General features: G+C 40.3%; 1 protein-coding gene across 1 annotated transcript in view; it reads left to right on the forward strand.

The window, feature by feature from the left end:
- Nucleotides 1-17,892, forward strand: part of LAMA3 (laminin subunit alpha 3) — a 244,899-nt gene that overhangs the window by 60,578 nt on the left and 166,429 nt on the right. The window contains exons 7-11 of the mRNA XM_081263355.1: nucleotides 4,766-4,881; nucleotides 6,611-6,729; nucleotides 11,702-11,792; nucleotides 14,224-14,355; nucleotides 15,652-15,714. Of these exons, the coding sequence (XP_081119481.1) occupies nucleotides 4,766-4,881; nucleotides 6,611-6,729; nucleotides 11,702-11,792; nucleotides 14,224-14,355; nucleotides 15,652-15,714 (521 nt within the window). The remainder of the gene's footprint in view (nucleotides 1-4,765; nucleotides 4,882-6,610; nucleotides 6,730-11,701; nucleotides 11,793-14,223; nucleotides 14,356-15,651; nucleotides 15,715-17,892) is intronic.

Genomic DNA, 17,892 nt, shown 5'->3' on the forward strand with positions numbered 1-17,892 from the left:
GTAGTTGGATTCTAGTCAGCAGTCTGTTTTTAATATGCAATCGTTTCTCCAGCCTTACAAGGGAAGGTTCACTGTGAACCATTCTGAACAGAGGTGATCCTGAATGCAAACCACAAGGTTTAAGCTTCCTTTCATGACCTACCTGGTGCAGTTGGGCAAGCCATTAATAAATGATAAAGTTGAAAAGAGAAGTAAGACTTCATTGTCACCTTGGGGTTACACATTTTCAAATTCTTTCTTTTTTAAATTATGAATTGCAAAATATACCATTCTTAAACCATCTTTAGGTGTGCCATTGAGTACATTCCCAGTGTTGTACAACCAATCTCTATGACTCTTTTCGTCTTGCAAAACTGAAACTTGGTGTCCATTTTCAGAACTCCCCATCTACCCTTCTGCCAGCTCTACGTTTGGTCTTATGGATTTGACCATGCCAGGTACCTCAGAGAAGCGGTATCATCTAGCATTTGTCTTTTTGTAACTGGTTTAGTTCACTTCACATGTTTTCAAGTTCATCCATCTTGAGCATGTGTCAAAATTTCCTTCCCTTTTCAGGCCTAAATAATATCTATTTATATGTATAGACCACATTTTGTTTATCCATTCACCCATATATGGACACCTAGGTTGCGTCTATCTTTTGGCGATTGGGACTAAGTCTGTGCCAACATACATGTGCCCTATTTTTGCTTTTAAAAAACTGAGGTATATTTTGCATACAATAGGATGCATTATTTTTTTGTCAGCTTTTTTTGCTGCTGTGACCAAATGACTTGACACGAACAATTTTAGAGGAGGTAAAGTTTATTGGGCATTCAGATTTTCAGAGGTCTCGGTCCATAGATGACTGACTCCATTGCTCTGGGCCTGAGATGAGGCAAGACATCATGATGGAAAGGTGTGGAAGACGGAAGCAGCTCAGGCCATGACAATCAGGAAGCAGAGAGAAGCTCTGCTCACCAGGGACAAAATATATACTCCCAAAGGTATATCCCAGGGACCTAGCCACACTCTACTTGTCTACAGTTACCACCCAGTTAATCCTCATCAATGGATTAACTCACTGGTTAGGTTAAGACCATCATAACCCAACCATTTCCTCTCTGACTATCCTTGTAGGATAAAAGTTCACTCATGAGCTTTTGGGGGTTACCTCTTATCTAAACCATAACATGCATAGATCTGAAATGTTAAATGGTCATCAATTGTACCTATTTGTATTACTACCCCAAGAGGAATAGCTGTAAAGGCTGGCCATTAAGCTGGTTGCTGGGTATAGTAATAATTTTCTGTGTGTACAAGTACCTGTGAGAGATGGATTTTACTTTTAGCCAGATCCAGGCTTATGTATCTTTAGGCCTCGCTTGGTGTTCGGACAGAGTTGCCCACTACCAGCTTGTGTGGTATGCTGGGTGGAGCCCTTCTTCCTGACCGGCTGCAGACCCTAATGTTGCTGTCCCTCCTTCAGGGATCAAGGGTGCCGTCTGAAAAGGCCCATCCACTCAACAACCAACAATTAATTAGCAAGGACCTGTTTGTTAATGACTAATCTATCTGCACCATGTAACCTCCTGGATAGGAGGGCTCCAGGACACTAGGAGCCAGAGCAAATAAATTTTGAGTTGGGGAGAGAAAGGTTCATTTAGTATCTCTAGGACAAAATGGTGCCCTGGGACAAAATGGTGCCATGTGAGAAAGAACTAGAAGCCACCAGGGAGGGGCTGATCATCCTGCTTAGAAGAGCTGCCAAACCACGTTGATCCTGCCAGACCTGAAGGACTTCTGACCCAGTGGTTAATGGCTCAAGTACCTCCCTGTGCCTTGGGGAAAGCTCAGTTCACCATCTGTCCACTCTGCCTTTTGTTTCTTTGCCTCCTGATTTGCTGCTGCCCAAAGGTTGACCTTGAACCAATGCTGATGGAAACCACACCCATGAATAGGAACATATCTTATGGTGTGTATAAGGAGACTCAATGACTTAGTAGAGGGAACCAAGGCTGCATAATAGGTAAAGTTAGTTGCTAACCAGGCAGAAGGTGGCTTTAACCAAGGATGTAGACCATGCTGACGTCATGCATGGACAGGCGGAAGGATTACACATTCAATTCTGAGCATCCTAGCAGTCAACTAAACAAGGGAAACCTGCTCACGTTCCTATTTCACTATGATAACAATATAAAAAGCAATTATTCACTTAGGAGAAACATGTTTGTAGACATTAGAACTAGATAATCTTCCCCTGGAGGTTGAGTAGAGAGATCATCATGAAACAGACTCTCTAATCAACACCATCTTTTTTTTTTTTTTTTTTTTTAGTTGTAGACATATGTAATACCTTTATTTTTATTTATTTATTTTTATGGGGTGCTGAGGATTGAACTGAGTGCCTCACACATGTAGTGTTAGGCAAATGTTCTACCACTGAGCCACAATCCCAGCCCCTAAACACCATCTTTTAAAAAAAATTTTAAAATTTGTTTTAATTAGTTATACATGATAGTAGAATGTACTTTGATACATTATATATATAATGCAGTATAGTTTCTCATTCTTCTGGTTATACATGATGTAAAATCCCTTAGTTGTATAGTTATATATGTACATAGGGTAATAATGTCTGATTTATTTTACTATTCTTCCTACCCCCATATTCCCTCCCCTTCCTTCACTCCCCTCTACCTAATCTAAATTAACTCTATTCTTCCCTAGCTCCAACTCCATTGCAAATTAGCATCCACATATCAGAGAGAACATTCTCCAGGTCCATCCATTTACCAGCAAATGCCTTAATTTGATTCTTCTTTAAGGCTGAGTAATATTCCATCATTCATATATATATATATATATATATATATATATATATATATATATATATCACATATTTTTTATCCATTCATCTGTTGAAGGGCACCTGGGTTGGTTCCATAGTTTAGCCATTGTGAATTGAGCTGCTATAAACATTGATGTGGCTGCATCATTGTAATATGCTGATTTTAAGTCCTTTGGGTATAAACCAAGGAATGGGATAGCTGGGTCAAATGATGGTTCCATTCCAGGTTTTATGAGGAATCTCCATACCTCTTTCCATAATGGTTGCACCAATTTTCATTTCTATGAGCAATGTATGAATGTACCTTTTTCCCCACATCCTTGCCAACACATTGTTTTTGTATTCTTTTTTTGGTTCTAATTAGTTATACATGACAGCAGAATGCATTTTGATTCAGTGTACATAGATGGAACACAACTTTTCATTTCTCTGGTTGTACACTAGGTAGCATTGCACCATATGTGCAGTCATACAAGTACCTAGGGTAATGGTGTCCATCTCATTCCACCATCTTTTCTATCTTCATGCTCCCCTGCCTCTCCACTCCCCTTACCCCAAAGTTCCTCCATTCTCCCCATGCCTCATTCCCATTATGGATCTGCATCCACTTATCAGAGAAAACATTTAGCCTTTGGTTTTGGGATTGGCTTACTTTGTTTAGCATGATGTTCTCCAACTCCATCCATATACTAGCAAATGCCATAATTTTATTCTCTTTTAATGCTGAGTAATATTCCATTGTGTATAAATACCACAGTTTCTTTATCCGTTCATCTACTGAAGGGCATCTAGATTGGTTCCAACACCTTTAATAACAATTTAAAGACAATTTTTCTAAATAATCTTCTGTCTGGGCTGAGAGAGTAGTTGGGGGGTGCCATATAATTCAGACAGATTCACATGCTTTTCTTTTTTTTTCTTTTTATATTTGCTGTGCTCAATTTCAATTTCCCTATGAGTATAGCTGGACCATATGTTTTTCAAGCAACTTTACTAAATATTTTTCAACCCAGCATATGCCAAGTGTTTCATTGGCAATGAGGTGAAATTTCCTCTCTGACAAGATCCCATTTGGACTCCAGCTGTTATATGCCACCAGTTAAATCTACATCTGTGGCTTTCAGGCAGAGAAAGAGGATGACACGTCTGCTCTTAGGAGTATGGCTGAAGACACACCATCCCACCTGCCCAAGTCCTTTTGGGCAGTCCCCACAGGCCTAATCAAGAGCCTTCTTAGGCAACTGTTTTGAATCTTCTTTCAAGTGCAGATGAACAGGAGCTCAAAGCTTGGAGTTCTGATGCAAACCAAGGCTATGACCTTGGTTTGGATTGAAATTTAAGACAGATGTGAGATTTTTCAGATTTTTCTAGCTTCATCTCTTCTGAGTGATCTCAGCTCATGGTCTTGAGATGAGAGGGGACAGCCTGTGAGAGCAAAGGTCTTCGAGGTCTTTTTAGTAGGTGCTTCCTGGTCAGTAAATCTCTGTGCATGATCACAGGTTGAGAGTGAGAGACTCGAGTGGACTTCTCACAGGACTCCTTGGCATATTGGTGAAGATGTGATAATGCATCCCAGGAATCTCAGCACTTGCTTGTTCACTTGTTCATTTATTGTGCCATGATGTGATAGAGAAGAAAGAGTTGAGGCTTCAGAGTCAAATTTTGGTTTGAAATCTGATTCTCCACGTATCGCTGCTTGACCTTTGGCAAGCATCTTAATACCTCTGAATCTTAGTTTTATTATCTATAAAATGTAGATAATAAGCAGGTTATGGGGGGACTTGAAATCATGTATGCAGAATGCTTTGTTCTCCTAATTACTCAGAGAATGGCCCACGGATGACCCTACAGCTCTGTTCATGTTTTGCACACAGGAACCACTGACCTTAATCAAAACTTTTCAATAACTGAGATATGCTTTGCCCCCATGCCCAGGTTCCGGTGTGAATGCCAGCACCACACCTGTGGGGAGACCTGCAGTCACTGCTGTGTGGGCTACAATCAGAGGCGCTGGCAGCCGGCACTGTGGGAGCAGAACAATGAGTGTGAAGGTGGGTGTTGGGGTGGGACTGGGGAGCCATGTCCTACACATGGTCTTCCTGTCCTACCAGAAAACTGATGCTGTGTTCTTTTTTTCCCCTGAGCTCCTGAAGAGGCTGGGATCATGTCCGTTTTAGGGACTCAGGTCTGTTGCTGCTTAATAGTCATCTCTTATCCTTGGGATAAATTCCAAGATCCCTTGAAACCAGGAATAGCATTGAACCGTATATGTACCATGTTTATATATATATATATATATATATATGCCTCTGATAAGTTTATTGTATAAATTAGGTCTAGTAAGATATCAATAATAATAACTAGTAATAAAATAAAAGTTATAACTTACTGAATTAAAATCACTAGCATCACTACTATTGGGCTTTGGGGCTATTATTAAGTAAAATAAGTTACTGGAACACAAGCATTGTGATGCCAAGACAGTTGATCTGATAACCAAGACAGCTTCTATGTGACTAATGGGCTGGTAGCATGTACAGTGTGGATACTCTGTACAAGGGAATAATTCATGTCCCAGGCAGGATGGAGCCAGACAGCATGATATTACTATTACTTAAGTATTCTATTACTTAGAATGGCATGCCATTTAAAACTTATGAATTGTTTATTTCTGGAATTTTCCATTTAATGTTTTCATTACCAAGTTTGACTGCAAGTAATCCAGACTGTGGAAAATGCAACTATGGATAATAGGTCACTCTATAATGAAAAACTCACAGACTTAAGGGAAAACTATCCTACTCTGAATTAAGGTAGAAATATGAGGAGACAAATTACAATAACAATAATCATTAATATGAATTATTATTCTTTCATATATGCCAAGACTGATCTGGCACCACTGAGAAAATGAAAATAAGAAAGTGTTCAGCCTATATAAACAGGGGAAATTTTTAAATTTATAATTCCATCTTCTTCCCTATTATGTGTGTCTGGGAACTTGATAAAAACATTCAAATAATTAGAAAATTTGATCTGCGTGGAATGTAATGAAGATATATTCTAAATCTTGGCAATGATGAAAATCCTAAATGGAATTGTAACTACATTTTATAATTATAGAAGTTTTATATATACTTCTTGTAGATATTCTGAAATTATTTAAAAGAAGAAGGAGGAGGAGGAGAAAAATCACCAAGAGCTGGGGGCAGTGGTGCACATCTGTAATCCCAGTGGCTCAGAGACTGAGGCGAGAGGATCACAAGTTCAAAGCCAGCCTTAGCAATTTACTGATCTAATTACTTCCCAGGAATCCCAACTTTGACATATAAGACTTGGGAGACATTCCAGATCCAAACCATAGCAAGATCCAAGTTAGCAAGACCCTGTCTCGAAATAAAAAAGGTCTGGGATATGGCTCAGTGATTAAGTGCCCTGGGTTCAATGCCTGGTACAAAAAAAAAATCAGTAACAGTACTAATCTCTGTGTATGAAGCTTAATTGGCATTTTGGTGCATCTTAATTTGTTTCAAGTACATATATTAATTTTTAAAAGAGAAACCTCTCGTTTAATATCAAATGGAAGCAGCTATAAATTTCATAGAAATCTATTACTGGTCTGTGTGTAAAAATCCCCCAAATTCTCCACTGTTTCCCTAGTGTTCCAGAATAGACTTTATTATACTCCAATGAGCACTGTTACTATGTGGGAATTTCTTAGACATCATATAGACGTCGTATAGTAATGATGGAATACTGACCTAGTGGGCTGTTTTTCAGCCTGCAACTGTCACGGCCATGCCATCGACTGTTACTATGACCCAGATGTTGAGCAGCAGCAAGCAAGCTTGAATACCCAAGGCATCTATGCAGGTGGCGGGGTCTGCATCGACTGCCAGGTAAGGCACTCTCTAAATCAAAGTGGGTGTGTCATGGTTGCGAACCAGCATTTGGTAAGTTCTGATCCCCAAAAGATGTCAAGAAAGTGATATGCAGTCAAAAGTATTTCCTAAGATTCTTTCTCCACTTTTGGCCACAAAAGACCTTATTAGGTGGATATAACTTAGAGGTTGCACAGAAAATGCATGTTTACCCAAAGGTGTGTTTACCCAATATTAATTGGGTTTTGTATTTCAATTTAGTATGGACCATGGATCTAAAGAAAAGCAAAATCTAAAAAACTTCAAAGAAAAATAGAAGAAAAAAGTAGAAGAGAATATCTTTGTGATTCAGAGGATGAACAGACTTTTTTTAGGTCATAGAAAGCAATAACCATGAAAAATGAACAACTTGGATTTCATTAAAATTAAAACTTTTGCTCACAAAAGACACTATTAAGAAAATGAATAGGCAAGCTGCAGAGAGGGAGAATATATTCACAAAACATACTCTGACAAATGGTTTATATATAAAGAACTCTTACACCTTAGTTATAAAAAAACAAATAACCTCCAAAATATGTAAAAGATTTAAACAACCTTTTCACTCAAGTAGGCATATGCATAGCCAATTAGAGGGCTGAAAATCATTAGTCATCAGAGAGATGCAAATCAAAATTACAATGGCTTACTACTGCCTATGCACCTTGATGGCAATTTTTTTGGGGGAGGGGTTTACCGGGGATTGAACTCAGGGGCACTCAGCCACTGAACCACATCCCCAGCCTGTTTTGTATTTTATTAGAGACAGGGTCTCACTGGAGTTGCTGGGTGCCTCACTGTTATTGAGGCTGGCTTTGAACTCTTGATCCTCCTGCCTCAGTCTCCAGAGCTGCTGGGATTACAGGTGTGCTACTGTGCCCGGCTAGGATGGCAATTCTTAACAAGGCTAATAACACTAATTTTTGGTGAAATGTGCCTATCATGCAGTGCTGATATGAATGAAAACATGGTACAACTCTTTTGGGGAAGGTTCTACCAATTAAAGACTGAACACACACCTCTCCCCTGACAAATTCTGCTCCTAAGCATTTATCTATAAGAAATAAAAATGTTTGTTTACACATAGTTGATAACTGCTTCATGCAACTACCCCCCTCCTGCCTCTACTGGAAATAGCCTACCTGTTCATCAACAGTAGATTGGATGAACAAATTCTAGCATATTCGTGCAATGGGACACTAAGGATTCATAGAGAAGAACAAACTTCTGATGCATGCAGCCACACGTGAGAATCTTAGAAACACTGAGTGAAGGTCAACTTACTAAAAAGAGTACATACAGTGTGAGTATCCTTCAAATGAAAATTTTAAACACAAATTAATCAAGAGTGAAAAAGTGAGATTTATATTTGAGGAGAGGGTGATGGAGGTTGACCGAGAAGGGACATGGGGAACTTTATGGGATGATTGTTCTATGCCTAGACAAGGAACAGAATTTCACATTTGTGTGCCTTCTAATTTGATGAATGAACATGAAGATCTTTGTGCTTATTGTATATGTTTCACACCAAAAGCCAGAAAGTATAAGCAAGGTTCTTAGGGGAAAGTGTCTGGTATTTGTAACTTACTCTGAAGTGCATAGAATATGATGGATTAGTGGATGAAGAGAGGAGTAGGTAGATGGAGAATTAAGTGATAAGGCAAGTACAGTACAATAGTAATGGCATACTTCCAGTGGAAGGTATTTAAGTGTCCCCTGTAAAACTGGACATTTTTCCATAATAAAATGTTGAGGGAAAAGAGCAATGAAAGAAGACTGGAAGCACATTTTGAAATTGATTTCTTTCTCTTTAGTGAAACCTTGATGTATTTAACAGAGATTGAAGAATATTAATGTTGTTTGAAATGATGCTGGAAGATATTTTATCTTCATTAACTGAAACAAAGCTTAACCTCTTTGGTAGACACCACTTTTTATCTAAGTCTTAAGCTTACTCCCCAGTTGGTTGTGTCTTTGATGTATTTGTTCTCACTATTTTTTTCTTTTTTTTTATATACCTTTATTTTATTTATTCTTATGTGGTGCTGAGGATCGAACCCAGGGCCTTGCATGTGCTAGGTGAGCATGCTACGACTGAGCCACAACCCCAGCCCTTGGTCTCACTATTTACAAACTGTCTCCTTCACAAACAAACTCCACATGAAACTGAGAGATGGGCTTCAGAGAGCACGCGGAGCAGAGCTGGCTCTGTTCCCTCCTGCAAGGAGCCCTACAACATGTCAGAAAAGATTCTAAAAAAATACACCCTCCTTTTAGAATCCATAATAGCATGAACTTTAGAAAAGAGTGTCAACAACAGATCAGGAATTTCATGAGATTCCAAAAAGTTAGAAAGCAAAAACACATACTTGTAGGGATATACAGCTGGAAATGCTAGAATGACTTAGAGAGATCCAAGAGATGACAGATAGAAAAAAAATTGATTGTGGAGCAATAGTCAAACCTATCAAACATTACTGAAGTTCATAAAAGATGACCTTGATGGAGAGGCATGATGTGTTTCCAGACACTTAATATTTTATATATATATATACTATTTCTGTGATACCAATCTATAAACTCAGTGTAATCACAGTAAGAATTCCAACAGAACTTTTATGAAGGTTGATAGACTGATTCTAAAGTTCTTATTGATCAAAGAATATATGAGAATAGTTTAGAAAAGATAAACAATTATGGGGAAATTAGTCTTCTGAGATGTTCAAAATATCATGAATCTGTATTAAGTATGACTCAATGCAGGAATAACTATTCCAATAAAACCTAATAGAAAATCTGGAAACAAATTCATGTAGATATTTATCTAAGATGAAATGGCAGTTTTAATGGAAAGGAAAGATAAACATTATAAAAATGATGTTGGGACAGTTGGTTCTCATTTGGGGGCAAATTTAACTTTGTATTATGCACATACAGAGAGACTTGGGAGCCTTGACTGGGTATGGAGAAGGAGAGAGGTGCAGCTGGGCCAGCTGACTTGGTGAGCTCCAAGGTGACCAAGTTTGGTCATGTTTACAGTGGCACAATTCACAGGAGCCAAGTTACGGAACTAGCCAAGGGGTCTGTAAACAGATGAATGAATAAAGAAAATTGTGTGTGTGTGTGTGTGTGTGTGTGTGTGTGTGTGACACACAAATACACAGACACACGCAATGCAGTTTTATTCATTCATAAAGCAGAATGAAACTCTGTCACTTGTGAAGTGGATGAACTGGAGAGTGTGATGTTAGGTGAAATAAGTTAGACTCAGAAAGTCAAGAGTGAGATGAGATTGGGTGAAGCCAAAGGAGGAGGTAGGTGGGGGATGGGCTTCCTGCCCCCAGAGATTTCATCTTCATCTACTCCACTCTTCATCTTGGAGAGTTGAGATTTTTCTCACCTTACGTTGTCATGCAAATTACATTTCAAGCATCCACTCTTTCAAGCAAGCCCCCCCCCCACAGAACCTCTAATTTAGAAATTATGAAGTTACCCCTGTCCTTGGTTCTTGACCTTACCTTGGTCTAACTAGGACCATGGTGTTCATGTATACAATGATGCATCTGATCCTTGGGCCTTGAAGCTCCTAGACAACCACCCAAGATTTTAAGCAAACTCTAGGCATTATTCCATCTGCAAACTCTAGGCATTATTTCTTTCTCTCTTAGCCTTTTATTATTATTCTTTGTGTTTTAAAAATATAACTTCTCCCTGGAAGATGCTTTGTGGTAGAGGGGAAAGCTTAGACTGCCCCTCCTCAGACAACAAACACTTTCTCATTTTCTACTCCAATTGGAAAAAAATTTGGCAGCCAAGCTTAACCGATGTTCTCTACGATAAGACACAACAGGAAGCAACAGAGTGGAGGGTTAATTGGCATTTGATGGGAAGAGAGGGTGGGCTGCAGCTGCTTCTTATTTGCCCATGATGTTTGTGCTTTTAAATATTAAGCCAGAGAAGTGGCCAGCATGGGTTTTGACCTCAGCATTAAAGTGAATTCAGATTTTAGCCCACAGGACAAGGAGTAGTAATAAATAAAAGTCTGTAGTTAATAAAATCCTCTGAAACAGGGAAGAGAATAGAAAATGAGTCTTTGTTCTTCCCACTGTGTTTCTATGCAGACTTTTGTGTGCGTCAAAGTTTGTTATATTTGTTCCTGTTAATTTTCTATTGCCATTCCTTTCATTAATGAAAGAACACTGTCTTCTTAATCATTTCCAAATTAGAAGCAAAATTGAGCTAGACCCATGGTGTATAGTTCTTGGAAACTGATGATGCATGTTGGGTAATTTGATTTTGTGGCAATTATAAGGATGAACCACAAGCTAGAAAAAGCCGCCTGGTATTATACTTCAAAATAAGATCTGTGCATGAGACCCATGCCTACATTTTCCATTCACATCATAGAAAGGTCTGGGAAATGGTTTCATGACTAAAGCGCAGATAAAATTAGAATGACTAGAAACAGAGGTCTGTCTGTATGTATATGCTATTTTTTCCAAAAATGGGAAAAGGTATAAATGAACACATGACCTTTTATTCTTTCAGTTAAACCTAAAGGTGGTTTATTATCCATTCATCAGTTCTTCTGAATGAAGCCATGGGGCTAGTCCTTGAGGTTTTTTCTCACTCAAGTGTTGAGTGCTTCATTAAAGCAAATGATTTTTTTAGAGGGGAAAGGTTTGGTTGTCCAGTTCATGGAACTTTCCTCATTTCCTTTTCCACTGGGTAAAAAAAACTATTATTATTATTATTATTACATTTAGAGCCAAGATTAAGTCAAAGTGCTTTGGCAAATCTCAGAGACCCAAGATCAAGATCAATGTTTATGTTTTTAGTGACTTTGAAATTTCAATTGAATATGACAGAATTATTTCTCTTGGTAAATAGCACAAAATCAAGAGTACTGGGCTTTTCTAGTATTTTCTAAGTTTCTTTGGTTTCTTTCTAGCACAACACAGCTGGGGTGAACTGTGAAAAGTGTGCCAAGGGTTATTACCGCCCTTATGGGGTTCCAATCGATGCCCCTCATGGCTGCATCCGTAAGTTTTATTTCAACTCTGTGTATCTTGGCCTGTGTAGACTGCTGTTAAGGAAGTGGTCAGACTCGGTTCTGATGGGTTGACAATCTTCCTTCCCTCTCTCTTCATGGTATTGTTTTTACTCTTTTCCGGCAGTTACATAATCACTTCAAGCCCTGGAACTGATAGTATATTTTGTAAGATTAAGTAAAATGGTATTAAAAGTACTTAGGAAAATATTTAACATCTGGCCTGTCACCCTAGGTCTGCAATAAATGTTAGTGTCTCCATTTTCTTTTCTTTTTTTTGTACCAAGGATTGAACCCAGAATTGCTTAATCACTGAGCAAAATCCCCAGCCCCTTATATCTTTTATTTTGAGACAGGATCTTGCTAAGTTGCTTAGGGCCTAGCTAAGTTGCTGAGACTGGTCTTGAACTTGCGATTCTCCTGACTCAGCCTCCCAAGCTGCTGGGATTATAGGGATGCACCACTGCACCCAGGAGTCCCTCCATTTTTGACATATTTCTATGATCTCCAGGAATTTCAACTTTTGTTAGAAATTAACATCAAAACAACATAGCAGTGATGTCATAAGAATTTAATAAATAGTCATAGTATTTAAAATTTCTGTGACTCATGGGGCACTTGCCCTATGCAAGGCACCACCTAAATACTGTGCTGAGGTCTTATTTAATTATTATAACAAACTTAGTACATTGTGTCATTATTCTCATTTTTAGATATGAGGAAACCAAGCGATCTGGGTAGTTGAATATTTTGGTCTGGGTGACTCAGCCACCAACTGATAGATCCAGCATGTGGTTCATTTCTGCCTGGCACAACTATACCATGACACTTTTATTATACAGAAGAATGATGCTAGTTTTTCCTGGTGGAATTATTGGTTTGAGGTCAGATTATGGACTTTGCCCTGTAGGCACAACCTGTAGTCTATTTGACACTGTTCTTTTACATTGTCTAGTTGTCACAGTGGAGAACAATTCCAGTCTTGAAGTTGGTCTCTGTGCCTACCCACACTCCCAAATAAATTCAGTATATCATGAACATTTGAGGACATTAAAGTCCAAAGAAAAGTCTTTATTTCTCTCTAGGGCATTCTTATGTGGGGACAAGTGCATGGAGTACTGCATACATGGCGTACGTTAAGGGCATCTGAGTGGCAGGCTACTCCCCTCCTGCTAGGCTCGAGAGCAATAGTCCACTTGCCCTGTAGGCACAGCCCTGGGCATGAGGCCATGTGTTGCAGTCCCTGCACTTGCTCCATGGCCCACTCCTCGATTGGTCGCTGCAAGGAAGATTAGCAGACATTGCATTGGTGGCTGCTGTAATCTGCTTAGCTACTGCCTGAGTATATATACATGGTAACTGCGCAATAAAATCAGACCTGCTTCCTGCTTGGTCTCCAGAGGTCTTAATTAGCAACTCTGCAGCTACACTCTCCTCTACCCTGTTCCATGGACCTCCTCGCTGGACGAGAGAGACCCCACGCATTCTTAGTTGTTAAACAAAAGTATTTATGCTTTCCTTCCTTCTTCCCTGTGTCCTGCAAAGCATGTCCATCTCTTGTCTTATGACCACAAAGAACAGGCATCACAAAGGAAAAGAGGACATTGCGAACGTAATTGCATTAGGAACCTCACTCTTAAAAACCACAATCCTAGATTTTTTCAAAGTCATCATTGAAGTGGTATTAGAAGCTTACTATAAAGGACTCATAGGACACATCTGTCATAAACAAATCAGGAAAAGGACATCAGGACATGGACTCAGATGAGCTATGACAGTATTTTTTCCGAGTCCAGTGTAACAACCTGCTGGATGAAGGGAAGCCCCAAGCAGTGGACTGTATCAAACCTCTTATACTCCAACTGTGTCCTTTTGAAATGCAAGCTACTAATCATCTTTGTTAGCAAACTCTGCCTTCAGCATGCGATATCACTCCATCTAATACTAGAGATTATTATGGGCATCATCTTGTGGCCACACACTATCTATCCATGTCTAGGCACCTACACTTGTGTGCACATCACAACTGGATACTGATGGCCACTTTGTGCTATTCATGGTTGGCTTATTGTGCCCAACAGACCTGCTAGAACCCACAGAACAGCCCACCCAGCCAGTCCCCCTGATTGTGGTGTGTGCAGGCTTTGCCCCTTGCTCAGTGACCTGGGCAATGCTCAGTGGAATAACTGACTTCTTGAGAGCTTCTCAGTGTGGGTGCTCATGACAGCTGTTCTCAGATGGCCCATGATGTTTACTCAGTGAGAACCGCCAATGAGGTCTGAAGTGGGAAATAGACTGTGCCCTTTCAAGGGTAACTCTAGACCACTGACCACATGCGAAACATTGCTGGGAGCTCTCGAGACATACTTGCGATATGAAGTGCAGTGAAGGACTGATCCTCTGGAATCTGTTATTTCTCTTAGCTTGCAGCTGTAACCCTGAGCATGCAGATGACTGTGAGCAGGGCTCAGGCCACTGTCATTGCAAACCAAATTTCCATGGAGACTACTGTGAGAAGTGTGCCGCTGGTTACTATAACTTCCCATTTTGCTTGAGTGAGTACCTGGAGAGGCCAGCCTTTCTGGCCCATTGCTGGCCTTTGTGCAGTAACACCTGTGGGTAGTGGGATGGGGTGGGGAGAGGGACAGAAATGGAGCCAGGTAGATTGTATTTACGTGAAAGTGTTCCCCAAGGTTTGGAACATAAGCTTTATAATTCTAGTCCTATTTAACTCTAAGATATTATAATATAGCAACAGACACAGCCATTTCAGTAGGTCAAATATTGGGAACTTCAACTTAGTATTAATCCTTGTGTATGACTTTTCTTGTTAAATCTAGAAGATATGTCATGAGCTTCCAGATATTCGTTTGCATATAGTATGTGTCATATTTTGGGAGCCAGGGAGTTGTAGTTCCTCTTTACTGCTATAGAACAGGCCATTTATCAGGGCACCTACCTCCACCCTGCAGCATCTTTATGAGAAAAGACATCAGAAATTCTGTAGACCATGAAAAAGAGGAGTATGAAATGGGCTATGCAAACCATGACAGAGTATCCGTTCTGTTTGTTTGCAACAATGCAAAAATCTGCACTTTTCAGTTTGAACAAAGAAACACTATCTCAAGAAGAGCCCCCACCCCCACACCATTGGTTGTAACTCCATCCCTGTGACTCCTGTGGATCTGACACAGGAAAAGTTTACTGAAGCATGGGGCAGGACACATGAAGGAAGTGACTCTAGGTTTCAGTTAATACCTGCTGTCCCAGGACAGTTATTAAAATAGCACCCACTTTCACTGTGGAGGTTATCCTAGTTTGGATGATAAAATATATTTAAAGGAAGCAAAGTCTTAAGTCTAAATACAATGGTCCCACATCAGGAGCTTATCAATTTACAGTCTGATTATTGAATAGAAGCAGGGCAGAAATTTCCCTGGTCTTTAATGGAAAGAAAAAAAGGGAGAAGGAGAAATCTGAATCACTTTTATGGTCTAAACAAAATTCCAGGGCAAGAAATTTGAAAGAAAACGTTAAAAAAAAAGCTAGTCTCAATCTTGCTTTAAAATAACCACTAAAAAAAAAAGAAAAGCCACATTTGTCCCTGTTTAGTCTGAGACTGAACTATTATGAGCACAAAACATCTATCTCTGTTCTTTAATCTACAAATGAGAATGTCTGATCAGGGAAGTTTCAGTCACCAGGCACATGTAAACTAGAGCAGTATTGCCTTTCTTCAAATTAATTTCTATGTGTTACTTTCACTAAGTGAGACAGGGCTTCTTCCTACTTAGCACAACTTAATGTTTTACTTTACCATCTCCTTAATCATTCTTTATGTATTTTTATAGAAATTCCTGCTTCTCCTGTTTCTACTCCAAGTCTAGAAGATCCAGAAGCTGGAAATATAGAAGGCAAGTAACCTCTCCTTTGATTTAACATCAATAAAAATGGTATGCTTTATTATCTTTTCCATCTTCCTCTGCACTCCACCAAGCCCAAGTTCAGGTCAGGGACCTTGTCCTAATCAACCTGCTCCCTACCTACCACTCTCTACTGCATCCTGTCTTTGGCTGTGGCACTGCCTGATTAAGGAAACTGAACAGGGCTTGGATTAGATATTACTAGCTTGCTCAGTGCTATACTTGTTTGGGTTCTCCAAAAGCAGATCCTGACAAGGGAATTGAGTGTAAGTCATTTATTTCGGGAGATGATTCCAGGAAATACTAGGAAGGGTGTAGGTCAGGGAGTGGAGGGAGCCATTGTAAAGGTGCATTAGTCAACAAGGGTAGTAGTGGCACCTGGAGTGGCATCCCTCTAAATAACTCCAGGAGACAAAGTGCTACCTCCTCAGGTCAATCCCTGTGAAGCAGTCTGCAGCCAGTAGGGGCCTGCCTTGGGCACTTAGAGAAGGCCTGCAGGAAGGCTGGGGAGCCTCTACAGCTAGGAAAAAGCCCCTAGTCTGAGAGTAGCAGGAATGTACAGTAGAGAGATGAGGACCCAGAAATTGTGGTGCTATATCTACCTGATTACTTGTTCTGCAAGTATTTTGAGATGCCCAACATTGTGCAAAGCATCAATTTGGCTGCTGGGGATTTAACAGTAAAAAGGAAAAAAAATCCAGTTTTCCTGGAGTGAATACACACACACACACACACACACACACACACACACACACAGGATTGGAGTCAAGGGTGCTGTTTTTTCTTGTTTTTAGTACTGGCAATTGAACCCAGCGGCACTTCACCACTGAGCCACATCCCCATCCATTTTTTTTGTATTTTATTAGAGACAGGATCTTGCTGAGTTGCTTAGGGCCATGCTAAGGCTGACTTTGAACTCATGATACTCCTGCCTCAGCCTCCCAAGTCACTGGGATTATAGGCATGTGTCATTGTGCCCTGCAAGGATGCTGTTTTTTTTTTTTTTTTTTTTTTGGAAACAGGGTCTCACTAAGTTGCCTATGGCCTTACTAAGTTGCTGAGGCTGGCCTTAAACTTGTGGTCCTCCTACCTCAACTTTCTGAGTCATTGGGATTATAGGCATGTACCACAGTGCCAATTTATATATATATATATATATATATATATATATATATATATATACACACACATACACTAGTGTGTGTGTCACTACAAAACAAAATATCTAATATATTTGACTGTCATATTCAGAGTTGTGTCCTACACAAGGGTGCTGCTTTTAACGGGGAGCCATTTGCACCATAGATATAAACTAATTCATAATGAGCAGATTGCAGGCCTCTAGGCTTGGTTCTGCAGCTGTGGCTATTTCCTGCACTAATCCTTAGTGGCACCCAGGGGCCCACCTCATTCAGGACATGCTTGTACCAATGTAGGGGCACACTACACACAGCCCACCTCTGTGCCCCATCTGAGTCATACTCAGCTCAGCCCCTGAGTTTGCTTCTCCACCCAGGGCACCTGTAGAGGCCTGGTGTTGCTCATCTCATCACGGACAAGGTGGTGTGAAGTGTGTGGGACATGAGCACTCTTCCTCCTGCCATGTCCAGGGTGTAGTGGCAGAGAAGGGGCCTCTGGAGAGCTCTCCTTGGCAGAGGAGTTTGAGCTCTGAAATCTTATAGTAACTCAAGGTCTGGGTGCAGGCGATGAGCACTGTGGGAAAAATAAGGCAGAGGGAGAGGTTAGGGAGTGTGAGGTTTGCAAGTTGAAATGGACGGGTATAGAAAGGAGCCACCGCAAAGTCCCTGGGGTAGGAGTGTCCAGTGAATAACCACAAATTAGATGTGTGACAGTGGAGTGAGGGAGAGCATCCCTGGGGACCAGGCCCTTGTCAGCACTGTGAAGACTTCACTCTTTCCTCAGAAGGAATTGGGAGGCATGGAGAGTTGTGCACAAAGTGACATTGGATATATGGGTCTTTGCTGAGGGCCATTACCAAGTAGAAATGACGCATCAAAATTTCCTTGCTAGCGTACCCCATGTTAATGATTTCGCTGTTGACATTGCATGTAAGGTGACCTTGCTCAAAGACCAAGGCGGATCCGGGTTTAGAGCTGATCAGGTTTGAGGAAGTATCCCGGTCCTTGGGTTTAGGGCGTTCCCGGTTTA

This window comes from Spermophilus citellus, assembly GCF_964194105.1.
Source record: "Spermophilus citellus genome assembly, chromosome: 12".
Classification (NCBI taxonomy): Eukaryota; Metazoa; Chordata; class Mammalia; order Rodentia; family Sciuridae; genus Spermophilus; species Spermophilus citellus.